This window comes from Mandrillus leucophaeus, unplaced genomic scaffold (assembly GCF_000951045.1).
Source record: "Mandrillus leucophaeus isolate KB7577 unplaced genomic scaffold, Mleu.le_1.0 Scaffold101, whole genome shotgun sequence".
Classification (NCBI taxonomy): Eukaryota; Metazoa; Chordata; class Mammalia; order Primates; family Cercopithecidae; genus Mandrillus; species Mandrillus leucophaeus.
The window spans coordinates 1,264,387-1,286,227 of record NW_012098210.1 but is presented as its reverse complement, the minus strand read 5'-3'; the positions used below and the strand labels follow the sequence as shown (position 1 = coordinate 1,286,227).

At 42.1% G+C, this 21,841-nt stretch overlaps 1 protein-coding gene across 1 annotated transcript in view; it reads right to left on the bottom strand.

The window, feature by feature from the left end:
* TMC2 (transmembrane channel-like 2) overlaps positions 1-21,841 on the bottom strand; it is a 110,430-nt gene that overhangs the window by 82,387 nt on the left and 6,202 nt on the right. The window contains exons 3-4 of the mRNA XM_011974575.1: positions 4,858-5,173; positions 1,962-2,114 (exon numbers count right to left, since the gene is read on the bottom strand). Coding sequence (XP_011829965.1) covers positions 1,962-2,114; positions 4,858-5,173 — 469 coding nt within the window. The remainder of the gene's footprint in view (positions 1-1,961; positions 2,115-4,857; positions 5,174-21,841) is intronic.

Below are 21,841 nucleotides of genomic sequence, written 5' to 3'. Positions count from 1 at the left end.
TACTTGAGGAAGCTGAGGTTGGAGGATCACTTGAGTCCAGGAGTTCGAGATCAGCCCGGGCAACATAGCGAGACCCTGTCTCCACAGAAAATTTAAAAATTAGCCAGGTATGATGGCATATGCCCATAGTCCCAGCTACTGGAGAGGTTGTGGCAGGAGGATCACTTGAGCCCAGAAATTCAAGGCTACAGTGAGCTAACATGGTGGACTGGACTCCAGCGTGTATATTTATGGTGTTCATGATATTTTGATATATGTATACATTATGAATTGCTAAATCAAGCTAATTAACATATGCATTGCCTCCCATACTTATTTCTTGTATGTGGTGAGAACACTTATAATCTATTCTTAGTAATTTTCAGGTATCAATACATTGTTATTATAGTCACTATGCTATACATAAATTTAAGTTTAAATAAAAGCTAAAACAAAAAAATCAGTTTTTCAGTTACACTAATCTGTTTTAAGCACTCAGTAACCACATGTGGTAGAGGCTATGTGTTACACAGTGCAGATTTAGACTGATTTCCATCATTGCAGAAAGCTCTGGCGCTCAGCAGCACTGGCCTAAAGCATAGGCCTGGAGGCATTACCAGAAGGTGTTTTTTCTTGCAGCCTTATAGGAGGTGACGTAATAATTTGCGTGGGGTAAGCTTTGTTTTCCTTGTCAAGGTCTGCCCAGTATTGGTGTAGCTAGATCTTTACTGTGCCTCTTGGGATAAATAGTGCCAAAAATGTGGCTGTCAAACTGCTCTGCTTAATAAAGGGTGAGGAGTTTGACTTGAGGAATGAGGAAGCTCAGGTATGAGAGGAGCCAGAGAGCATGAGCTTCCTACAGAGGAAACGGGGGGGAGTGTCACCCCCAATGCTGTGGCAAAAAAACAGAGGGACCTTGGGGAAGATGGTCATATTGGATAGGAACTTTTTAGCAGACACTCAAAAAGTATGTAATATGACTGCTGCTGCTATTTCTTTTTTTTTCTTTTTTTTTCTTTTTTTTTTTTTTTGAGACGGAGTCTCCCTCTGTTGCCCAGGTTGGAGTTCAGTGGCATGATCTCGGCTCACTGCAACCTCTGTCTCCTGGGTTCAAGCGATTCTCCTGCCTCAGCCTCCCGAGTAGCTGGGACTACAGGTGCCTGCCACCACGCGCAGCTAATTTTTGTCTTTTTAGTAGAGATGGGGTTTCACCATGTTGGCCAGGCTGGTCTCAAACTCCTGACCTCAAGTGATCCACCCGCCTTGACCTCCCAAGTGCTGGGATTACAGGTGTGAGCCACTGCGCCCAGCCTACTGTTATTTCAAAACTGCAGCAAAGACCCCAGAATCATCAAATGCTCTGTGCATCAGCCTTTTACATGGAAACCAAAGAAGTGGCTGAGTAGAAAACAGGAGTCGAGTGGCATGGGCAGGAGGCCTGCTGCCATTCGCAGAGTAATATTCATGCTGCATGAGGGCCAGCTTGACCTTGTGCCAGGCAATGGGGATGTGACAGTGGCTCAGACAGACTCTCTCCCACTCACTGTGCAAATCACACGAGTGACAGTGTGTACACATGGAGAGATGCTGGGTGCCCCAGGAACATGAGAGAGAGCTGCTTTTGAGGAGGAGGGGGTCTAGAAAGCTTCTGGAGGAAGGCATGTCTGTGTTGGGCTGTGAGGGAGGCACAGAAGCCACAAGATGAGGGCGGCATGGGACAAAATGGGCAGCCAGGCAGGGGAAGGCATGGGCACAGGTCGGGAGTCCTCTAAGTCTTCCGTGGCTCCCCCTCCAGGGCCTGTGGTGGTGGCGAACAGCAGGGCTGCCTTGACTGTCATGGGGCTCCCTGAGTGCTGTGCTCCTTGCTGGAGCATCCCCCTTCACATCAAGCCCCTTTGGGGAAATGTGGAGGGAGGGGCTCCCATTCCCATCAGAAGGAGCTGTGGAATCGGGCGGCCCTGGTTGGCCTGCAGCCTGCTCACCTGAGCTCTGTCAGCTTCTTCGCCATGGGCCAGGGCTTGCTCCGCATGGTGGCAATGAGCTTCTTTTTTTCTTCCACCTGCTCCAAGATCCGGGCCAGTTCCTCCTCAGACAGGGACTCCCCACCAGAGGCGCTGGAGGCCAAGGAGGATGATCTGGAGGCAGAGCCAGGGCAGAGGCAGAGGGGAGATGGAAAGGAGGTGGTGTCCTCAGGTGCTGTGGAGTGAGGAGGCGCCCACAGGCAAGATGGCACTCCTGCCCCCTGCTCAGAAGCCATCGGTGACTCCCATGGCCTGGCAGCAGAGGCCAAAATTCTATTCTGTAGCCCAGGGCCCCAGAGGGCTGTGTCCTCGTCCCCATCCACGCGCAGCTCAGTGTGCCCCAACAGAAATAGGACACAAGCCACTTGCTGTAACGTAAATTTTTCTAGTAGGCACCTTGAAGTGGTAAAAAGCAATGGATTAAAGCAATTTTAATAATATAGTTTATTTTATCAAATATATTAAAAACTGGAATTTAACCTGTAATCAATAGAAAATTATGAGAGATATTTCAGTCATTTAAAAAATACTGTCTTCAAAGGTCAGTATTCATTTTGTACTCACACTGCAAGGCTATTCAGATGTGAAACTTTCATCAGATATATTTAATCTGTATATTTCATAAGCTGATAGGTGAAAAAAGTAGATTTGCCCAAATTGTTTTAGACATACTTAAAAGATTCCCAATAACTGAATCAAGTAGCAAAATATTATTTTCCTTTGATATTTGTATCTGCATTGACAACAGTAGTTTTTCTTTTTGTAGAAGAACTGTTTTGGCTTCAAAGTCAAATCAAATCAGTTTCAAAACTACATCTGCCCAAATTAAGTAAATTCACCAACGCTTATGTCAACTCAGTGGTATTAACATTGAGTTACAATTAAATGAGAAATGCGGTTCCTCAGGCACACAGGCCACATTTCAAGTGCTCGGCAACCACATGTGGCTAGTGGCTGTCATATTGGACAGCAGGGCTGTGGAGAATTTCCAGCTGGGGACCTCCCCATCTCCCAGATAATACTATGTGCTCAATTGTCCCAAAATCCAAGTGTCTGTGTGTGCTCCTTACAGCCTCCAGCCTATTCTGACTCCTTTAGTGATAAAAATAGTGACTCTCAGCCGAGCGAGACAGCGCCCAATCGGGTAGGTAAAGAAAAGGACTAAGGAAGGGTTATGGCTGGGCAACCTGAGTGTGTTTCATAAATGGCAGTATCAGGGTGTGGGCTTGGGTTACTGCAGGTTTTAGAGACAGGTTTGCAGCAGTTTCGGGGTGTTTTATCTTCTGATTAACTCCTGGGGAGCAAAGCAGAAGTTTGGGATGCCCTTAAAGGTTGAAAAGCCTAGAACACCGAGTTGTTTTTTTGTTTTTTGTTTTTTGTTTTTTTTTTTTTGCCATACTTCACGCACACCCAATCAATGATAGCTGCCTTTGAGTCTCTGTATAGGGTGTTCCCACAGTTTGGGGGGTTGGGCATTCAGTCATTGCTATTCACATTCCACCTGTTCTTCAAAGCCTCACTGAGATGTTCACCTTCTCCATGGAGGAACCCTGATGGCCCAGCACCCCAGGAATTCAGCGCTCCGTCAAGTCCCGTCTTGCATGCATATTGCTTTCTGCCTTGTCTTAGGATTACCAGTGCCTATGTCTTATCTCCTGTGCCACACTGTCAGTATCTAGGCAACAGGAACTGAACGTTTTCATCTCTCTAATGCCCTGGCATGGCCCTCAGCTGAAAATGACGAATGAGTCTGTGGCCCATTGGGATGGTACAGGCTCCCTCTAAAGTTCAGGACACCCAGGGCCCATCAACGGGGCATTCACGTTACTTTTAAATGGCCAAGGGCACTATGCACCCTTTACCTCTTTAGTTCATGTCTGGGAGCAGCCAGACAGTAGACAAAGGCTCTAACCGAGCCAGGATGGTTGGCATGGCAACAGAAAAAAATCAGTGGCCTTGTTTAAGAGCCTCTCTGTAAAGGTGGAGAGGAAGGTGGAGCACCCAACTGAGGCTGTGGGCAAAGAGGATTTGCTACAAACCACCGGGAAAGAACGTCAACTCTTCACCATAATCCTAATATTCCCAACTCTTGCAAAAGCCTTCCTACTCCTATCACAAGGAATTCTTAAAACAATCTGAGCAACGAATAAGGCATCTATTATCCTCAATGATTGAAAAAGCGAGGCAAAGAGAGAGACAGCTACTAAAATTGATAGCAAAAACATGAACCCCAAATCTTCACTTTCTGATGCCATAAGCTGGCCCTGTCCACTAACCCACACGTGCTAGTTGGTGCTAATGGTAATGGAACAAAGGAGGCAAAACAAAACCTCCAAGCTCCAGAATTTCAGAGCTGGTAGCATCCTTGAAGGTCTCCTAGACAGTGCCACGTTTCCGGAATAGGAAACTGGCCCAGATCCGGAATCCGGAAAGAGGTGTGCTTAAGCCCTCGGATGGTTCCTGAATCCAATTTTGTTCATGTCTCTCAGCTCTTCCTCTTCAAGAGCTGGGGTAAGTCACCAGCTGAAATTCAGGGGACGCGGGGTCTTGTCCCACCCTGCTGCCCTGTCACCTCACCACCGGCGCCCCACTTCACCAGTGTGCCATGAGACACTGGAGTGGAGAGCCCGTGGGCACTCCTCGTGCGAGGACCTGCGACCTTCATCCCGGTTCTGGGATAAAGAAGCCACCGCAGAGCGGGTCAGTGGTAAGGGCTGGGAGACACGGAAGCCAGAGCGAGGGCACGGGCTGCCTTTCACCAGGGAGGAGGACATCAGCCCCTCATGGGGGAAGGAGAAGGGCCGCGAAGGAGCGGGAGCGCGCGGAGCGAGCGCGCAGAATCGGAGCCACAACACACCTGGGTTTCTTCTGCCGCTTCAACTTCTCCTTCCTCGGAATCTCCTTTTCCTTCTTTGGGGCTGCTGTCTGCTCCTTGAAGGAAGCCCTCTCGTCCCGCTTTCTCCTCCCCTGGCAGGTCCTCTCTGCCTTGCTCCGCTCCTGTTCCCCCAGCTCTTCTCCGTGTCTCCTGCGCCCTGTTTGCTTCCTCCGGGGAGACCCCGGGCTTGGGCTGCCCCCAGCGCGCTCCTTCTGGCTTCGCTGAGCTCCGCGCCTGCCGGGAGTCCCCTCGGCTTTGAAAGTCCGCTTGCTCGAGGAACTCCTTCCCAGCCTGTCACCTGCAGGGGCAGGAAATGGACAGTTCTGGTTCCAACGGCCTCAGGCCCAGGAAAATGTCCCTGGCCGTGAGAAATCAAACGTCCAAGATGATTATGAGAGCTTGTGAGCTCTGCGGGGCTCAGAACAGGACACCCCAAAATAATGGCAACTTGGTATATTGAGTATTTTAAGCCGAAGGAAACTAAGAAAACTGCAGCAGCAGGAAGGTCACTCTCTGGACTTCTCCCTCCCTTCTCCCTTGAACACCTCCTGTGACAGGTGTCCTGCCGTATACCCAAGGAAAGGAAAGTCACACAGAGAGGCCAAGAGGAATCTGAACAAACAGACCTTGCTACTTCCCCCTGGTTGATAACCGTGACATCATACCCTTTTGTCCTGCAATCATACTTCTGCACAAATGTCCATAAAAATACAGTTTTTCCCGTATATTTGGGTCTTCATTTCTGAAGGCTCGTGTGTCCCCTAAAACTTACATTAAATAACATTGGATGCTTTTCTCTTGTTAATCTGTCTTTTGTTATTGGGGCCTCAGCCACAAACCTTGCAAAGGCTAGGGAAAGAAATCTCTTCTCCCTCAAGGTCCAAAGGCCACCTATTTTGAAAGCCTCTGGTCTGGGTGAGAATGACTGCCTTGGTTGGGGCACATTTTCATGAGTTTTACCTCCAGGAGCCCTACTGAATTTCACTGTGAGGTCAGGAGTTGGAGACCAGCCTGGCCAACATGGTAAAACCCCATTTCTACTAAAAATACAAAAATTACTGGGCATGGTGGTGCGCGCCTATAATCCCAGATACTTGGGTGACTGAGGCAAGAGAATCGCTTGAACCCGGGAGGTGGAGGATGTAGTGAGCCGAGATCATGCCATTGTACTCCAGCTGGGGTGACAGAACCAGACTCTGTCTTTAAAAAAAAAAAAAAAAAAAAAATTAGCTTCGTGCGGTGGCGCATGCCTGTGGAGATTGAAGGAAAATTCCCTGATGCTTCTGGCAGGAAAAACAACAAGTTTGAAATATGCCCAGAGCATTCTGATCTTAACAAAGGTCTGCCCTTAAGGGAAACTGTTTTGCCGAAGTAAGCCTAGCTGACTGGAGTTTGACCGGAGCATAACTGACCTGGGGAAAGAAAAGTACCCACCTCTAGTCCCTTCAGGTTTTCCTGTCTCACCTGAGGTGAGGAAGGAAGCTGAGAAGCATTTGTGAAGGTCACAGGCCAGGGGCACAGGCTCACTAAAAGACTGAGATATAATTATAGAACTATAGAACATTTTTTCTCCCCCCTATACCTTACCACCACATCAATAGGACCCCTGTATAATGTCAGGGGTTTATAACAGAAAGAACTGCAAGGCTCAGATTCTATTTAAGAAGGAGTTTTGAGGGAAACCCTAAATGAATAGAGAAAACAGTAGCAAGGGCTTTAGGGGAGATTGAATCATCTGACACCTACAACTACAGCAAACGGTAAACATAGCCTAACTCCTATCCTGTTAAACATAACACTTCACATTAATGGCATATTCACTGAAGTTCCTTTTTTCTAGCACATCACACTCAGTTTCAACAAAAAAAATGACAAGGTATACTAGAAGGCGAAAGACATAATTTGAAGAGACAGAGCAAGCATCAGAACCAGACTCAGCTATGACAGAGATTTGGTGGGAATTTTAAATAACTGATTAGGCCGGGTGCAGTGGCTTATGCCTGCAATCTTCCCACGTTGGGAGGCTGAGGCGGGTGGATCATCTGAGGTCAGGAGTTGGAGACCAGCCTGGCCAACATGGTGAAACCCCACCTATACTAAAAATACAAAAATTAGCTGGGCATGGTGGTGCACGTCTGTAATTCCAGCTACTTGGAAGGCTAAGGAAGGAGAATTGCTTGAACCCGGGAGGTGGAGGTTGCAGTGAGCCGAGATTGCACCACTGCACTCCAGCCTAGGTGACAAGAGCAAGACTCCATCTGAAGAAAACAAAAATAAAAATAACTGATTAATATGTTAACAGATCTCATGGAAAAAATGGACAACATGCAAGAACAGATGAGTAATATAATCAAAGAGATTGAAACTCTAAGAAACAATAAAAAAGAAATGGTAAAAACCAAAAACACTGTAATAGAAGTAAAGAACACCTTTGATGGGCTCATTAGTAGACTGGTCACAGTCAAGGAAAGAGTCAGTGGGCAGAGGATATGTCAATAGAAACTTCCCAAACTGAAAGCAAAAAGAAAAGAAATTTCAGAGATGGAACAAAATATCCCCAAACTGTGGGACAATTTCAAAAGGAGTAACATATGCATAATGGGAATGCCAGAAAGCAAAGAGAGAAAGGAAGAGAATAAATATTTGAATTAATAATTGCTAAGACTTTTCTAATATTAATGACAAACACCAAACTACACATCCAGAAAGCCCAGAGAACATCAAGCAGGATAAATGCCAAAAATTTCCACCAAGGCATATCGTATTCACACTGCAGAAAACCAAAGACAAAGATAAAATCTTGAAAAAAGCTGGAGGAAAAAACTCACCTTACCTATTGGTACAAAGATAAGAATTACACTAGATTTCTCTCCAGAAACTGTGCAAGTAAGAGAGTAGAGTGATATATTTAAAGTGTTGAAGGAAAAAGAAAAAAGCACAGAATTCTGTATCCATCAAAATTATCCTTCAAAAGTGAGGAAGATAGACTTTCTCAGACAAACAAAAATGGAGATAATTTGTTGTCAGTAGACCTGCTTGTTTCATTTAGAGACAGGGACCTTGTTGCCTAGGCTGGAGTGCAGTGGTGCCATCATAGCTCACTATAACCTTGAACTGCTGTGTTCAAGTGATCCTCCTGCCTCAGCCTCCCAGCTAATCAAAAAACAATTTTTTTTTAGGGATGGGGTATCACTATCTTGCCCAGGCTGATCTCAAACTCCTGGCCTCAAGAGATTCTCCTGCCTTAGCCTACCAAAGTGCTGGGATTACAGGCATGAGCCACCCTGTCCAGCCCCTCAAAATGTTAAAGGAGGTTCTTCAGAGGGAAGGACGTAGGTCAGAAACTTGGATTTACATAAAGGAAGAGCATTCAAGAAGGAATAAATAAAGAAAAAATAGGCTGGACCTGGTGGTTCACGCCTGTAATCCCAGCACTTTGGGAGGCCAAGGAGGGTGGATCACGAGGAGTTCGAGACCAGCCTGGCCAAGATGGTGAAGCCCCATCTCTACTAAAAATACAAAAATTAGCCAGGCATGATGGCACATGCCTGTAATCCCAGCTACTGGGGAGGCTGAGACAGGAGAATTGCTTGAACCTAGGAGGTGGAGGTTGTAGTGAGATGAGATCGCACCACTGCACTCCAGCCTGGGTGACACAGCAAGGCTCCGTCTCAAAAATAAATAAATAAACAAACAAATAAATAAAATCCTTCTTTTTAAATTCATAACTGACCTAAAAGATAAGGGTTTGTTTAGGATAATAATAGCAACAATATATTGGATAATCACAGCTCATGGATAAGCTAAATGAATTAAAGCAATGTCAAAGAGACGGGAGGGAGACACTGGGAATAACCTTTTATGAAGTACCTGCGCTACCCATGAAGAGGTATAGTGTTATTTAAAAGTGGACTTGAATTAGTTAGAAATGCAAATTATAGAACAAACCCTTTTTAAAAAGTAAAAAGGAAGCAAAATTAATATGCTTACAAAGGAGAAAAACTGGAATCATATTAAATGCTCAATCAAAACCGCAAAAGGCATAAAAAGAGTGGAAGATAAAAATAGGAGCAAAGAACAAGGACATCAAAGAGAAGACAGCAACAAATATGGTAAACATTAACCCAACTGTATCAATAATCATTGTACGTGTAAATAATCCCAGTACACCAACTAAAGAAAGAGATTGTCAGAGAATTGATCAAAAACCAAGACCCAAGTATATGTTGTCTATAAGAAACCCACTTTAAATATAAACACACTTATAGATTAAAAGTAAAGGGCAGAGAAAGATAACCGTGTTAACCCTGATCAAAAAAAAAAAAAAAAAAAAAAGCTAGAGTAATTGTATTAATTTCAGACAAAGCAGATTTCACAGCAAGTAAAATTATCAGAGATAAAGAAGGGCAAGACCAGGTGTGGTGGTTCATGCCTGTAATCCCAGCACCTTGGGAAGCAGAGGCAGACAGATCGCTTGAGCCCAGGAGTTTAAGACCAAAAAATAAAAAATAAAAAGAACGAGCATTACAAAAGGGTCAATTCTCCAAGAAGATATACAATACTTAAAGTGTATGCACCTAACAACAGAGTACCAAAATACATGTGGCAAAAACACAATAGAACTGCAAGGAGAAAGACTGGGCTCGGTGGCTCACGCCTGTAATCCCAGCACTTTGGGAGGCCAAGGTGGCTGAAGCACCTGAGGTCAGGTGTTCAAGACCAGCCTTGCCAACATGGTGAAACCCCATCTCTACTGAAAATACAAAAATTAGCTGGGCATCATGGCGCATGCCTGTAATTTCAGCTATTTTGGAGGCTGAGGCAGGAGAATGGCTTAAACCCGGGAGGGCGAGGTTGCAGTGAGGAGAGATGGCACCATGGTACTCCAGCCTGGGTGACAGAGTGAGATTCCATCTCAAAAAACAAAACAAAACAAAACAAACAAACAAACAAAAAAGACTGCAAGGAAAAATAGACCAATTCACTACTCTAGTTGGAGACTTTAATATTCTTCTATCAACCATTGGCAGAGCCAGCAGGCAGAAAATAGTAAGGACATGGTTGAACTGAATACCACTGTTAATCAATTGGATTAAATTAATATGTATAGAACATATCAGCCAACGACAACAGATTCTTCTCAAGCTCATATGGTACATGCACCAAAATAGACCATATCCTGGACCATAAAACACACCTTAACAAATTTAAGAGAAGAGATATCATACAATATACTCTCTCAGATCATAACGGAATTAGACTAGGAATCTATAACAGAAAGATAACTGGAAAATACCAAAATATTTGGAGATAAAACCGCACACTTCTGAATAACACATAGGTCAGAGAAGCCTCAAAAGAATGAAAAAATGTTTTGGACTACATTTAAATGAAAACACAACTGATCAAAATTTATGGGATGCAGCAAAAGCAGTGCTTAGAAAGAAACTCGTAGCACTGAATGCATGTATTGGAAAAGAAGAAAGATCTAAAATCAATAAGCCAAGCTTCTACTGTATAAAACTAAAAAAGAGCAAATTATATCCAAAGTAAGCAGAATAAAAGAAATAATAAAAATTAGAGCGGAAATCAATGAAATTGAACACAAGAAAATGATGGAGAGAAGCATGAAATCATAGAGTGATTCTTTGAAAAGACTGATAATATTGATGACCCTCTAGCCAGGCCAACCAAGAACAAAGGTGAGAAAACATACATTATTTATCAATTTATTTTTGATACAGGGTCTTGCTCCGTTGTCCAGGCTGGAGACTTAAATTATTCATATCAGAAATAAAAGAGGGATCATCACCATTTATCTCAAGGACATTAAAAAGATAATAAAGGAGGCTGGGCATGGTAGCTCATGCTGTAATCCCAGCACTTTGGGAGGCCAAGGAGGGTGGATCACCTGAGGTCAGGAGTTCGAGACCAGCCTGGCCAACATGGTGAAGCCCTGTCTCCACTAAAAATACAAAAAATTAGCCAGGCGTGGTGGCGGGTGCCTGTAATCCTAGCTACTCGGGAGGCTGAGGCAGGAGAATAATATGAACCCAGGAGGCGGAGGTTGCAGTGAGCTGACATCATGCCATTGTATTCCAGCCTGGGCAACAAGAGCAAAACTCTGTCTCAAAAAAAAAAAAAAAAAAAAGGATAACAAAGGAGTATTGCGAACAACTTGATGCCTATAAATTTGCTGGCTCAGATGAACTCGACAAATTCCTGGAAAAACACAATCTACCAAAACTCACACAAAGCCAAACAGGTAATCTGAATAGGCCTATATTTATCAAAGAAATTGTCTTGACAATTAGTAGCCTTTTAAGTAGAAAACACCAGACCTGGATGATTCCACCGATGATTTTATCAAATGTTTAAAAAAGAAATGGTACAATTTTTTTTTAACATTTCTTCCAGAAAATAGAAGCAGACGGAACACTTCCTAACTCATTTTACGACACCAGCATTACTCTAGAACAAAAAACAGACAAAAATGTCACACAAAACAGACTTGTATCTCTTATAAACATAGATATAAAAATCCTTAATAAAATAGAAAATTGAATTCAAGAACATATAAAACGAGTTGTATACCAAGGTCAAGTGGGATTTAGTCCAGGCATGCAAGACTGGCTCAACATTAGAAAATCAATTGATGTAATCCATCATATCAACAGCTAATGAAAAACAATCACAGGATCATATCAATAGATGCAGAGAAAACATTTAAAAAAACGACACTCATTCATGATTTAAAAAATTATCAGCAAACTAGAAGTAGAGGGGATAATTCCTCAACCTGATGAAGAATTGCTACAAAAACCCTACAACTAACATCATACTTAGTGGTGAGAAACTAGATGCTTTTCCCCCAAGACTGGGAACAAGACAAGGATGTCTCCTGTCACCTGTTCAGCACTGTGTTGGAAGTCCTAGATAATGCAGTAAGACAATAAAAGGATATTAACAGTAGACTAAATGGGAACAAAGAAGTAAAACCGTCTTTGTTCACAGATAGCATAATTGTCTATGTAGAAAATCTCAAAGAATTGACAAAAACAAAACAAAACAAACCACAAGAACCTCCTAGAACCAATAAGCCATTTTGTAACAAGGGTGCAGGATACAAGGTTAATATGCAAAAGTCAATTGCTCCTATATGCCGGCAATGAACAATTGAAATTTAAAATTAAAACCACAACACCATTTATATTAGAACTAAAAAAGTGAAATACTTGGCAGGGCACGGTGGTTCGTGCCTGTAATCCCAGCACTTTGGGAGGCCAAGGCAGATGGATCAGTTGAGGTCCGGAGTTCCAGATCAGCCTGGCCAACATGGTGAAACCACGTCTCTACTAAAAATGCAAAAATTAGCTGGGTGTGGTGGCACAAGTCTGTATTCCCAGCTACGTCAGAGGCTGAAGTGGGAAGATCCCTTGAACTCATGAGACAGAGGTTGCAGTGAGCCAAGATTGTGCCACTGCACTCCAGCATGGGTGACAGAACTCTGTCTCAAAAACAAACAAACAAACAAAACTTATGTATAAATGTAACAAAATATGCGTAAGAGCTATATGAAGAAGACTGCAAAATTCTGACGAAAGAACTCAAAAACTTAAATAAATGAATGTTCAATGGAACGAACATGGAACATTCATGAATAAGAAGACTCAACATTATTAAAATGTCAGTTCTTCCCAGCTTTCTCTACGGAGTTAATGCGATATCAGTCAAAATCCCAGGAAATTATTCTGTGGATATTGATAAACTGATTCTAAAGTGTTTGTTTATTTGTTTAGACACAGGGTCTCATTCTGTTGCTCAGGCTGGAGTGCAATGGCACGAAAATAGCTCACTGGAACCTCGAACTCCTGGTCTCAAGCAATCCTCCCACTTCAGCTTTCCAAATAGCAGGGGCTACAGGTGCACACTAACCATGACCAGATAATTTTATATATATATATATATATTTTTTTTTTTTTTGATAGAGAAACAGTCTCTATATTGCCCGAGTTGTTCTCAATGCCCTGGGATCAAGCAATCCTCCCAGTTTGGCCTCCCAAAGTGCTGGGATTATAGGTGTGAGTTACTGCACCTGGCCCTGATTCTAAAGTTTGTATGGAAAGGCAGAAGACCCAGAATATCCAACACAATCCACATCAAGACTATAAAGCTCTACTTCATACACATCAACACTATTACAGTGATTAAGACAGTGTGATACTGGTGAAAGAGAATTAGATCAATGGGACAGAATAGAGAGCTCAGAAATAGACCCACACAAACAGAGCCAACCTTTGACAAAGGAACAAAGAAAATACAATGGAGAAAGGATAGTTTTTTCAACAAATTGTGCTGGAACAACTGGACACCCATAGGCCAAAACCAAAAATCTAGATACAGACCTTATGCCTTTCACAAAAATTAACTCCAAATGGATCATAAACCTAAATGTAAAACACAAAGCTATAAAACGGTAAAAGATAACAAAGGAGAAAATTGAAATGACCTTCAATTTGGCAATGACTTTTAAAATACCACACCATAAATGAAAACAAAAACAAAAACCAAGAATAAAATACAATACCAAAAGCATAATCCACTAAAGACAAAAACTGATGTTTTACTTCATTAAAATTAAAAACTTCCACTCTGCAAAAGACACCGTTAAGAGAATTTTTTTAAAAAGCCACAAACTAGGAGAAAATATTTGCAAAACATGTATCTGACAAAGGACTTGTATCCAAAATATGCACATTAAAATTCAAGAATAAGAAAACACACAATTAAAAAATAGAGAAAAGATCTGAACAGACATCTCATCAACGAAAGTATACAGATTGTAAATAGGCATATGAAAAGATGCTCGACATGGTATGTCATTAGGGAACTGTGAATTAAAACGCCAATGAAATACTATTACACGCTTATTGGCAACACAAAATGCTATAAAAAATGTAGAACAACAGGAACTCTCATTTATTGCTAGTGAGGATGCAAAATGGTACAGCTACTTTGGAAAACAGTATGGCAGTTTCTTACAAAACCAGACATAGATTGACCATAAAATCCAGCATTTGCACTCCTAGGTGTTAACCCAAATGAGCTGGAATTTATGTCCCAAAACAAAAGCCTGCACACAAATATTTACAGCCGCCTTATTCATAATTATCAAAATGTGGAAGCAACTAAGATGTCCTTCAATAGGTGAATGCATAAACCAACTGTGGTCATAAATACAATGAACTATTACTCGGTGATGAAATGAACTTTCAAGCGATGAGGAGACATGAGGGAAACTGAAATGCATATTTCTAAGTGAAAGAAGGCAATATGAAAAGGTTATATGCTGTATGATTGTAACTATACAGCGTTCTGGAGAAAGAGAACACTCTAGAGACAGCGGAAAAAATGATCAGTGGTTGCCGAGGGTTCAGCAGGAGGGAGAGAGGGTTGAATAGGTGGGCCACAGGATATTTTGGGGGCATATTATTCTGTATCATACTGTGATGATGGATACGTGATTTATTATGCATCTGTCAAAATCTATGGAATGTACAAAGAGTTAACTCTAGTGTAAAATATGCGCTTTAGTTAATAATGTATCCGTATTGGCCCATCAGTTGTTAACAAATGCAGCACACCCAATACGACATGCTAGGAGACACATTGGGCGAGGGGAGGAAAGAAGGTTGTACATGGAAACTCTATGTAATTTTTTAAAATTTTAATTTCTGTTTTTTTGAGACAGGGTCTTGTTCTGTCACCCAGGCTGGAGTGCAGTGGCACAGTCTCAGCACACTACAGCCTCTGCCTCCCATGCTCAAGTGATCCTCCTGCCTCAGCCTCCCAAGCAGCTGGAACTATAGGCATGTGCCACTGCACGGAGCTTTTTTTTTTTTTTTTTTTTTTTTTTAAGACAAGAGTCTGGCTCTGTTGCCCAGGCTGGAGTGCAGTGGTGCGATCTCGGCTCACTGCATCCTCTGCCTCCAGGGTTCAAGCGATTCTCTTGCCCCAGCCACCGAGTAGCTGGGATTATAGGTACACACCACCATCCCCAGCTAATTTTTGTATTTTTAGTACAGACAGGGTTTTACCATGTTGGCCAAGCTGGTCTCCAACTTCTGACCTCAGGTGATCCGCCCACCTTGTCCTCCCAAAGTGCTGGAATTACGGGCACGAGCCACTGCACCCGGCCAAAACTCTACATAATTTCTGCAAAATTTTTCTCTAATCCTAAAACTGCTGTAAAAAATGAAGTCTATTTTTTAAAAATGAAATGATTGCTGAATGAGATGCTCTGAGGAAACTCAAGGGTAAGTTTTTCTGAAGATAAAGGAGTTGCAAACTGTAGAAGGATAGGAAAAATATTTTTCCTCTTTGGCTGGAGTGCAGTGGCGTGCTCTCGGCTCACTGCAACATCTGCTCCCCGAATTCAAGGGAATCTTCTGCCTCAGCCTCTCGAGTAGCTGGGATTACAGGCATGTGCCACCATGCCTGACTAATTTTTGTATTTTCAGTAGATACAGGGTTTCACTGTGTTGGCCAGGCTGGTCTCAAACTCCTGACCTCAAGTGATCCGCCCACCTTGGCCTCCAAAAGTGCTGAGATTACAGACGTAAGCAACCATGCCTGACTGGAAAAATATTCTTTAAAAAAGTCATCAACAACAATGACAACAAAATAAAAGAACTCATTTAATTAGCTGAAAAGATATTAAGTGCTTAGGCTGGGCGCGGTGACTCATGCCTATAATCCCAGCACTTTGGGAGGCTGAAGAGGGAGAATAATTTGAACTTAGGAATTCAGGACCATCCCGGGCAACATAGTGAGATCCTGGCTGTACAAAAAACCTAAAAATTTATCCAGGCATAGTGGTAAGTGCTGGTAGTACTAGCTACTCGGGAGACTGAGATAGCAGGATTGCCCAAGTGAGCTGTGAGGGCACCAGTGCACTCTAGCCTGGGTAATAGAGCAAGACCCTGTTTCTAAACAAATGCAAAAACAAAAAAAACAAAGAACACAAATAAATTTTAAAAATCCTAGAAATTATGTAAAAATTTGGCAAATGAACTATTTTATTATGTTTAATTTAATAAAAACCGCTATGCCTTCTTTGGTTTTTCAGCATTAAGTAAAAGACTAGCTTACATTTTTAATTCTACTTGAATATGCTGTTTCTAGACTTACATAGGTTCCTTGCTAATCTAAAATGCTAATGTGTGACAGTTGACAATTTTCCATCCTCCCAGTTTGTTCTGTGAAACAGAAGATCCTTTGGTTAAAAGTTATAATTAAATGATACTCTATTACGATCAATCTTGATAGAGAGGTACAACTTTGTATGCAAAGTAACAAACTGTGTTTTTGTTAAGAAAAAAAGAACAGTTTTGTCCTGAAGTAAAATGCCTAGTTGTTCCAGAGTAGTAAAGACATCTGTGAAGGACAAAACCCGAATGGAAATAGGAAATAGCAGAAGGTTTGCAGAAAGGAAATTTTATTTAAGATAATAAAGCTTCTTCACTTATGAAAGAGTTAAGGTTCTTAGCAGGTGATCACCTTACCTTCTATGCTTGTTTTTAAATATTTTAAATGTTTTATCGCCACTTTCAAATGAGTAGCCAAATGTTATTCCTGTGTTCAATTCTCCAGACAATTTTGTTTGTTTCTAAGATTGACTCTCAAATGAAGTTGAGTAACCTTCAGAATACCTTTTTACCTAGACTACCTTTGAGATTTCCCAGAGGGCCCCTAGAAGGCCACAAGACTTGTTCTTTCACCTTATTTAAAATACAGGAGCCAGAAACAATTAGGATGATTTGATACATTGTTGTTAGGATTTTGCCAGAAGCTTGTAAGATCAGAAGAGATGCTTAGCCTTCTCTAGGTTAACTTGTGTAGGTAAAATGTTCAAACATTTCAGCAACTATATGTTCTATATTCAGAGATTTGTTAATTCCTCCATTGTCTATGGTCTGTTTCCTTTCGTTAGAGTCCTGGTGGTGCTCTGCCTGATGTTAGACAACGGTGGAATCATCAGTCATAATTCAGTTATCATTTAAAATGTTTATTTGGACACAATGTTTCCTCTTTAATTTGAATCTAGCCTCCTTCAGGCCAGTGCTTTTTTATTGGAGATGCACATCAGACATATCTATGGACTTTTATTAAAATGTAGATGTTTAGGACCTACTCCATACTTACTTACTGAATCTTTTTACTTGATATTCTTCATATAGTCTTGATATATTTTTCTTATATGTTTGATATTTTCTTGGTATGTCATGTACATTATGTTTTTAGATAATTATATGTTATACTTCAAGATTTTTTTCTCTGTAAAAATTATGGTTATCCATCTTTATAAATTAGATATAGTGTACATTATCTGTTAAAACATGCTTAATCATTATAGACATTTTACCCAAAGCTTTTAGAATGCCTTCATTGTTTGTTTTGCATGCTATGGAAGCATCCAAATTTTCCTGTCAGTTTCATTGTTATGAAATGTTTCACTTTTGAAAGTTTTCAGGAATAAGTTACCCTCAACCGGTTTAAGTCTGTGTCACCTACAGATACTATTTGTTTTGCCTCCAATGCTTTCTTAAACCCTCCAGAGTTTTTGTCTTCAACAAAGAACTATTTCAGAACCCTAGTTGGAAGGACTCTGTTAGGTAACGACTAACATGCTGGCGAAACTCTTAAAGAGTTGATCAGGTCCTTCAACTCAAGAGACATAAACCGGCCGGGCGCGGTGGCTCAAGCCTGTAATCCCAGCACTTTGGGAGGCCGAGACGGGCGGATCATGAGGTCAGGAGATCGAGACCATCCTGGCTAACACGGTGAAACCCCGTCTCTACTAAAAAAATACAAAAAACTAGCCAGGCGAGGTGGCGGGCGCCTGTAGTCCCAGCTACTCGGGAGGCTGAGGCAGGAGAATGGCGTAAACCCGGGAGGCGGAGCTTGCAGTGAGCTGAGATCCGGCCACTGCACTCCAGCCTGGGCGACAGAGCGAGACTCTGTCTCAAAAAAAAAAAAAAAAAAAAAAAAAGACATAAACCATCCTAAAATTACTAGAAAAACCATTCCTATTGGTGACCTCAAGCTAAAGATTCTTAGGAGACCTCCCAAAGCAGACAGCCTCAGATGTAGACAGCTTATGCCGAAGATCTACAGCTTATGCCCAAGTCTGCAGATTGCTATTCTATAATCGATATTCCTCTGTTTCCTATTCTTTTACCTACCTCCTGTCCTGTCCCTGACTTAAGGCTACTTTAGTTATGTAACTTACAAGACTTATTTTTTAATATTTCTGTTTACATCCTTAATCACTCGTTGGTATGAGTTTAGTACCCAGCTACAGTTAACCCATGAACTGTCTAGAGGGCACATTTTTCTTCAGGAGCCACCCAGTTGAATTTGGTTCCAGTTCCTTTTAAGAAATCAGTTGGTTTCCTGGGTAACTGGACTCAACCACTGGATGACTTTTTAGATGGCAACTCTGCAACAGGTCAGGCGGGGAGAAATCCAAAAGCTTCGTCATGTCCTAGAAGGGCCCTGCCTCCATGAAACACTACCTGGGGACCTTTTGTGAGAGCTAGTCTTTGTGACCAGACTTTCACTGACAGAATTACAAGCGGATTGAGGAATAGGTGGTATATTTTTGGAGACTGTCTACTTTCAAAGATCTTACAAGTAAGACATCAGTTTTGTTTTTTCCTCCTCCTTCTCCTCTTCTTCTTCCTTCCTCCTCCTTCCTCCTCCTTCTTCTTCCTTCTACTTTCTTCCTTTTCCCTTCTTTCCTCCTCCTTCTCCTCCTCCTCCTTCTTCTTCCTTCTTCTTTCTTCCTTCTTCCTTTCCTCCTCCCCCGCTCCCCCTCCTCCTCCTCCTCCTCCTTCTTCTTCTTCCTCTTCTGTTTGCTTTAGATCTACTTAGTGATCTCAAAACTACACAATTACCTGCTTGACACCAAACTATTCGTGATGAATGGTACCAACAGTTTACAGCATTATTTGACAATCCCATAGGAGTATTCTGGCCAAAACCAGATGACTGAATGGCCCCCGGTGATGGATACTGGATAAGGAACAGAAGCCTCTTGACTTACTCACAAACAAGACAGGAACTTCTTACCTTTGTAAACTAATACCTACTCTCAGAATTGTCTATGATATCATCTATTAATTTGTTCTCTAGTAAAATGAGATCAGTAGATAGTTCATTGAAGAAGGAGAAAAACTGGGCCCTGGTTTGAGAACTGAAATCCTAAGTACCCTAGGGATATTCTAGATTTCTTTCTTCTCCCCTCAAGACACTTCTTTTCATACTTTATGTATGTATGCATGCCTTTATATGTGTATGTATTTATTTATTTTTGAGACAGGATCTTGCTCTATCATCTAGAGTGAAGTGTAATGGGGCCATCATAACTCTTTGTAGCCTCAAACTCCTGAGCTCAAGAGATCCTCTCATATCAGCCTCCTGTGTAGTTAGAACTACAGGTGTGTGCCACCATGCATGTCTAGTTCTTTTTTTTTTTTTTTTTTTTTTTTTTTGTAGAGACAGGGGTCTCATTATTTGCCCAGGCTGCTCTTGAACTCCTGGCCTCAAGTGGTCCTCCTGCCTCCACCTCTTGAACAGCTAGGACTACAAGTATGCGCCATCATGCCTGGCCAATTTTTAAATTTTTTTGTAGCGATGGAGTCTTGCAATGTTGCCCAGGCTGGCCTTGAACTCCTGGCCTCATGTGATCTTCTCATCTTGGCCTCCCAAAATGCTGGGATTACAGGTGTGAATCACTGCACCCAACCTTCATTTCATAATTTACAAGAGATCTGGATAGTAGGGTAAATGTAGCATGCTGTGGTTGAGAGAATAGCAGATGATTTAGACAATGTCAGTAAGGCCATAAAACTCTTTTGTCAAGAGGTTTATGAGATTGGGTGGGTGGTGGTCCAGAACAGAGCTGCCTTAGATAAGATATTGATCTCCCAAGGCAGGGAATGTGTGCTGTTTTAGAGGAAGAATGCTGTACTTACATTCCTGCAGACCTCTCTGAAATCTTTAATATTACTAAAAAGATCTAGGAAGTAAACAAAGAAATCAGAAATTGGGTAATTTGATGAGTAACTTCATATTTGGTTACATGGACTCCAGATTCGGGATGAGATCTACTTTCTTGTTTAGTCGGAGCACTCTTAGCTCCCAGCTGAGAAGTAGATTATACAAACTCTGATGATAATCCTTCTCTTAGTATTTGTCTGTGTGCCAGCATTCAGAGGTGGGATCTCCAGAGTTTTAAATGCTGCTGCACTGCTGCCATTATTCTAATCATCCAGCAAGGGTTATCCACTAAAGAGAACTGGAAAATCTGGCTGGGCGCGTTGGCTCATGCCTGTAATCCCAGCACTTTGGGAGGCAAAGGCGGGTGGATCCTTGAGGTCAAGAGTTTGAGACCAGCCTAGCCAACATAGTGAAACCCCATCTCTACTAAAAATACCAAACAAAAACAAAAACAAAAACAAAAAACAGCTGGGCATGGTGGTGAGTGCCTGTAGTCCCATCTGCTTGGGAGGCTGAGGCATGAGAATCACTGGAACCCAGGAGGCGGAGATTGCACTAAGCCGAGATCATGCCACTGCACTCCAGCCTGGGTGACAGAGAGAGACTCTGTCTCAAAAAAAAAAAAAAAGTAGAACTGGAAAATCTGACATGCAGGTTGAAACAGTTGCCACTAGAAACTGGATGTGAAACAACTGTTAACAGACAATTGATATGAAATGATGACCCCTCAAATACTGGTGACTATCTAGATTGACATACTGATGGCTTTTCCTTCAGCTTGGGCTGAAGAATGACCACAAGGAGAAATTGAGAACTTAAACCATCTTCCCTCACACTGAGTCTGGACACAGACAGCCCAGCTACACCTTAGTGTCTGTATTAAGATGATTTTGTGCTACGCCTCTGCTTCATGAGCGTGTCTTTATTTTTCTAGGCATCTCCTACCCAGGCAAATGTTGATTGTTCATTACAGGATTTTCCCAAAGACCTGTCAATTCTTCAATTTGGGCTCTAAGATTCTTCGAATGCCTCACCTCAAAATCCTGGCCATGCTGTTTATTGTGGACTATTATGTTGTGATTCTTACCCAATCTCATTCCAGTTCTCACTTTGAAAGACCTGCCTTCAATCAAATTTCCAATTCTCAGTAAGTTCTGGCCTTACCTTCCCCTCTGTAAGATACTGCCAAAGCTTTGCCTGCTATAGGCAATAAATCAGCTTTGTCTTATCAACAGGTTGTGGGGTGTTAGGGAGCCAGCTTTGGACAATAACATAGATAAATGTATTTTGTTTTTATTTTATTTTATTTTATTTTTGAGACAGAGTCTCACTCTGTCACCCAGGCTGGAGTGAAGTGGTGAGATCTCAGCTCACTGCAGCCTCTACCTCCCAGGTTCAAGCAGTTCTCCTGCCTCAGCCTCCCGAGTAATTGGGATTACAGGTGTGTGCCACCGTGCCTGGCCTTGTATTTTGTTTTTGAAAAGAAAAACACAAAATACTAAATACTTAGTATATTACTAAATATACTAAGTATAAAATACTAAAAATACAAAAATTAGCCAGGCGTGGTAGTGCTCGCCTGTAGTCCCAGCTACTCGGGAGGCTGAGACAGGAGAATTGCTTGAACCTGGGAGGCAGAGGTTGCAGTGAGCCAAGATGCGCCACTGACTCTAGCCTAGGTGACAGAGTGAGACTCTCTCAAAGAAAAGAAAGGAAGGAAGGAAGGAAGGAAGGAAGGAAGGAAGGAAGGAAGAAAGAAAGAAAGAAAGAAAGAAGAAAGAAAGAAAGAAAGGAAAGAAAGGAAGGAAGAAAGAAAGAAAGAAAGAAAGAAAGAAAGAAAGAAAGAAAGAAAGAAAGAAAGAAAGAAAGAAAGAAAAGAAAAGAAAAGAAAGGAAGGCGGTCA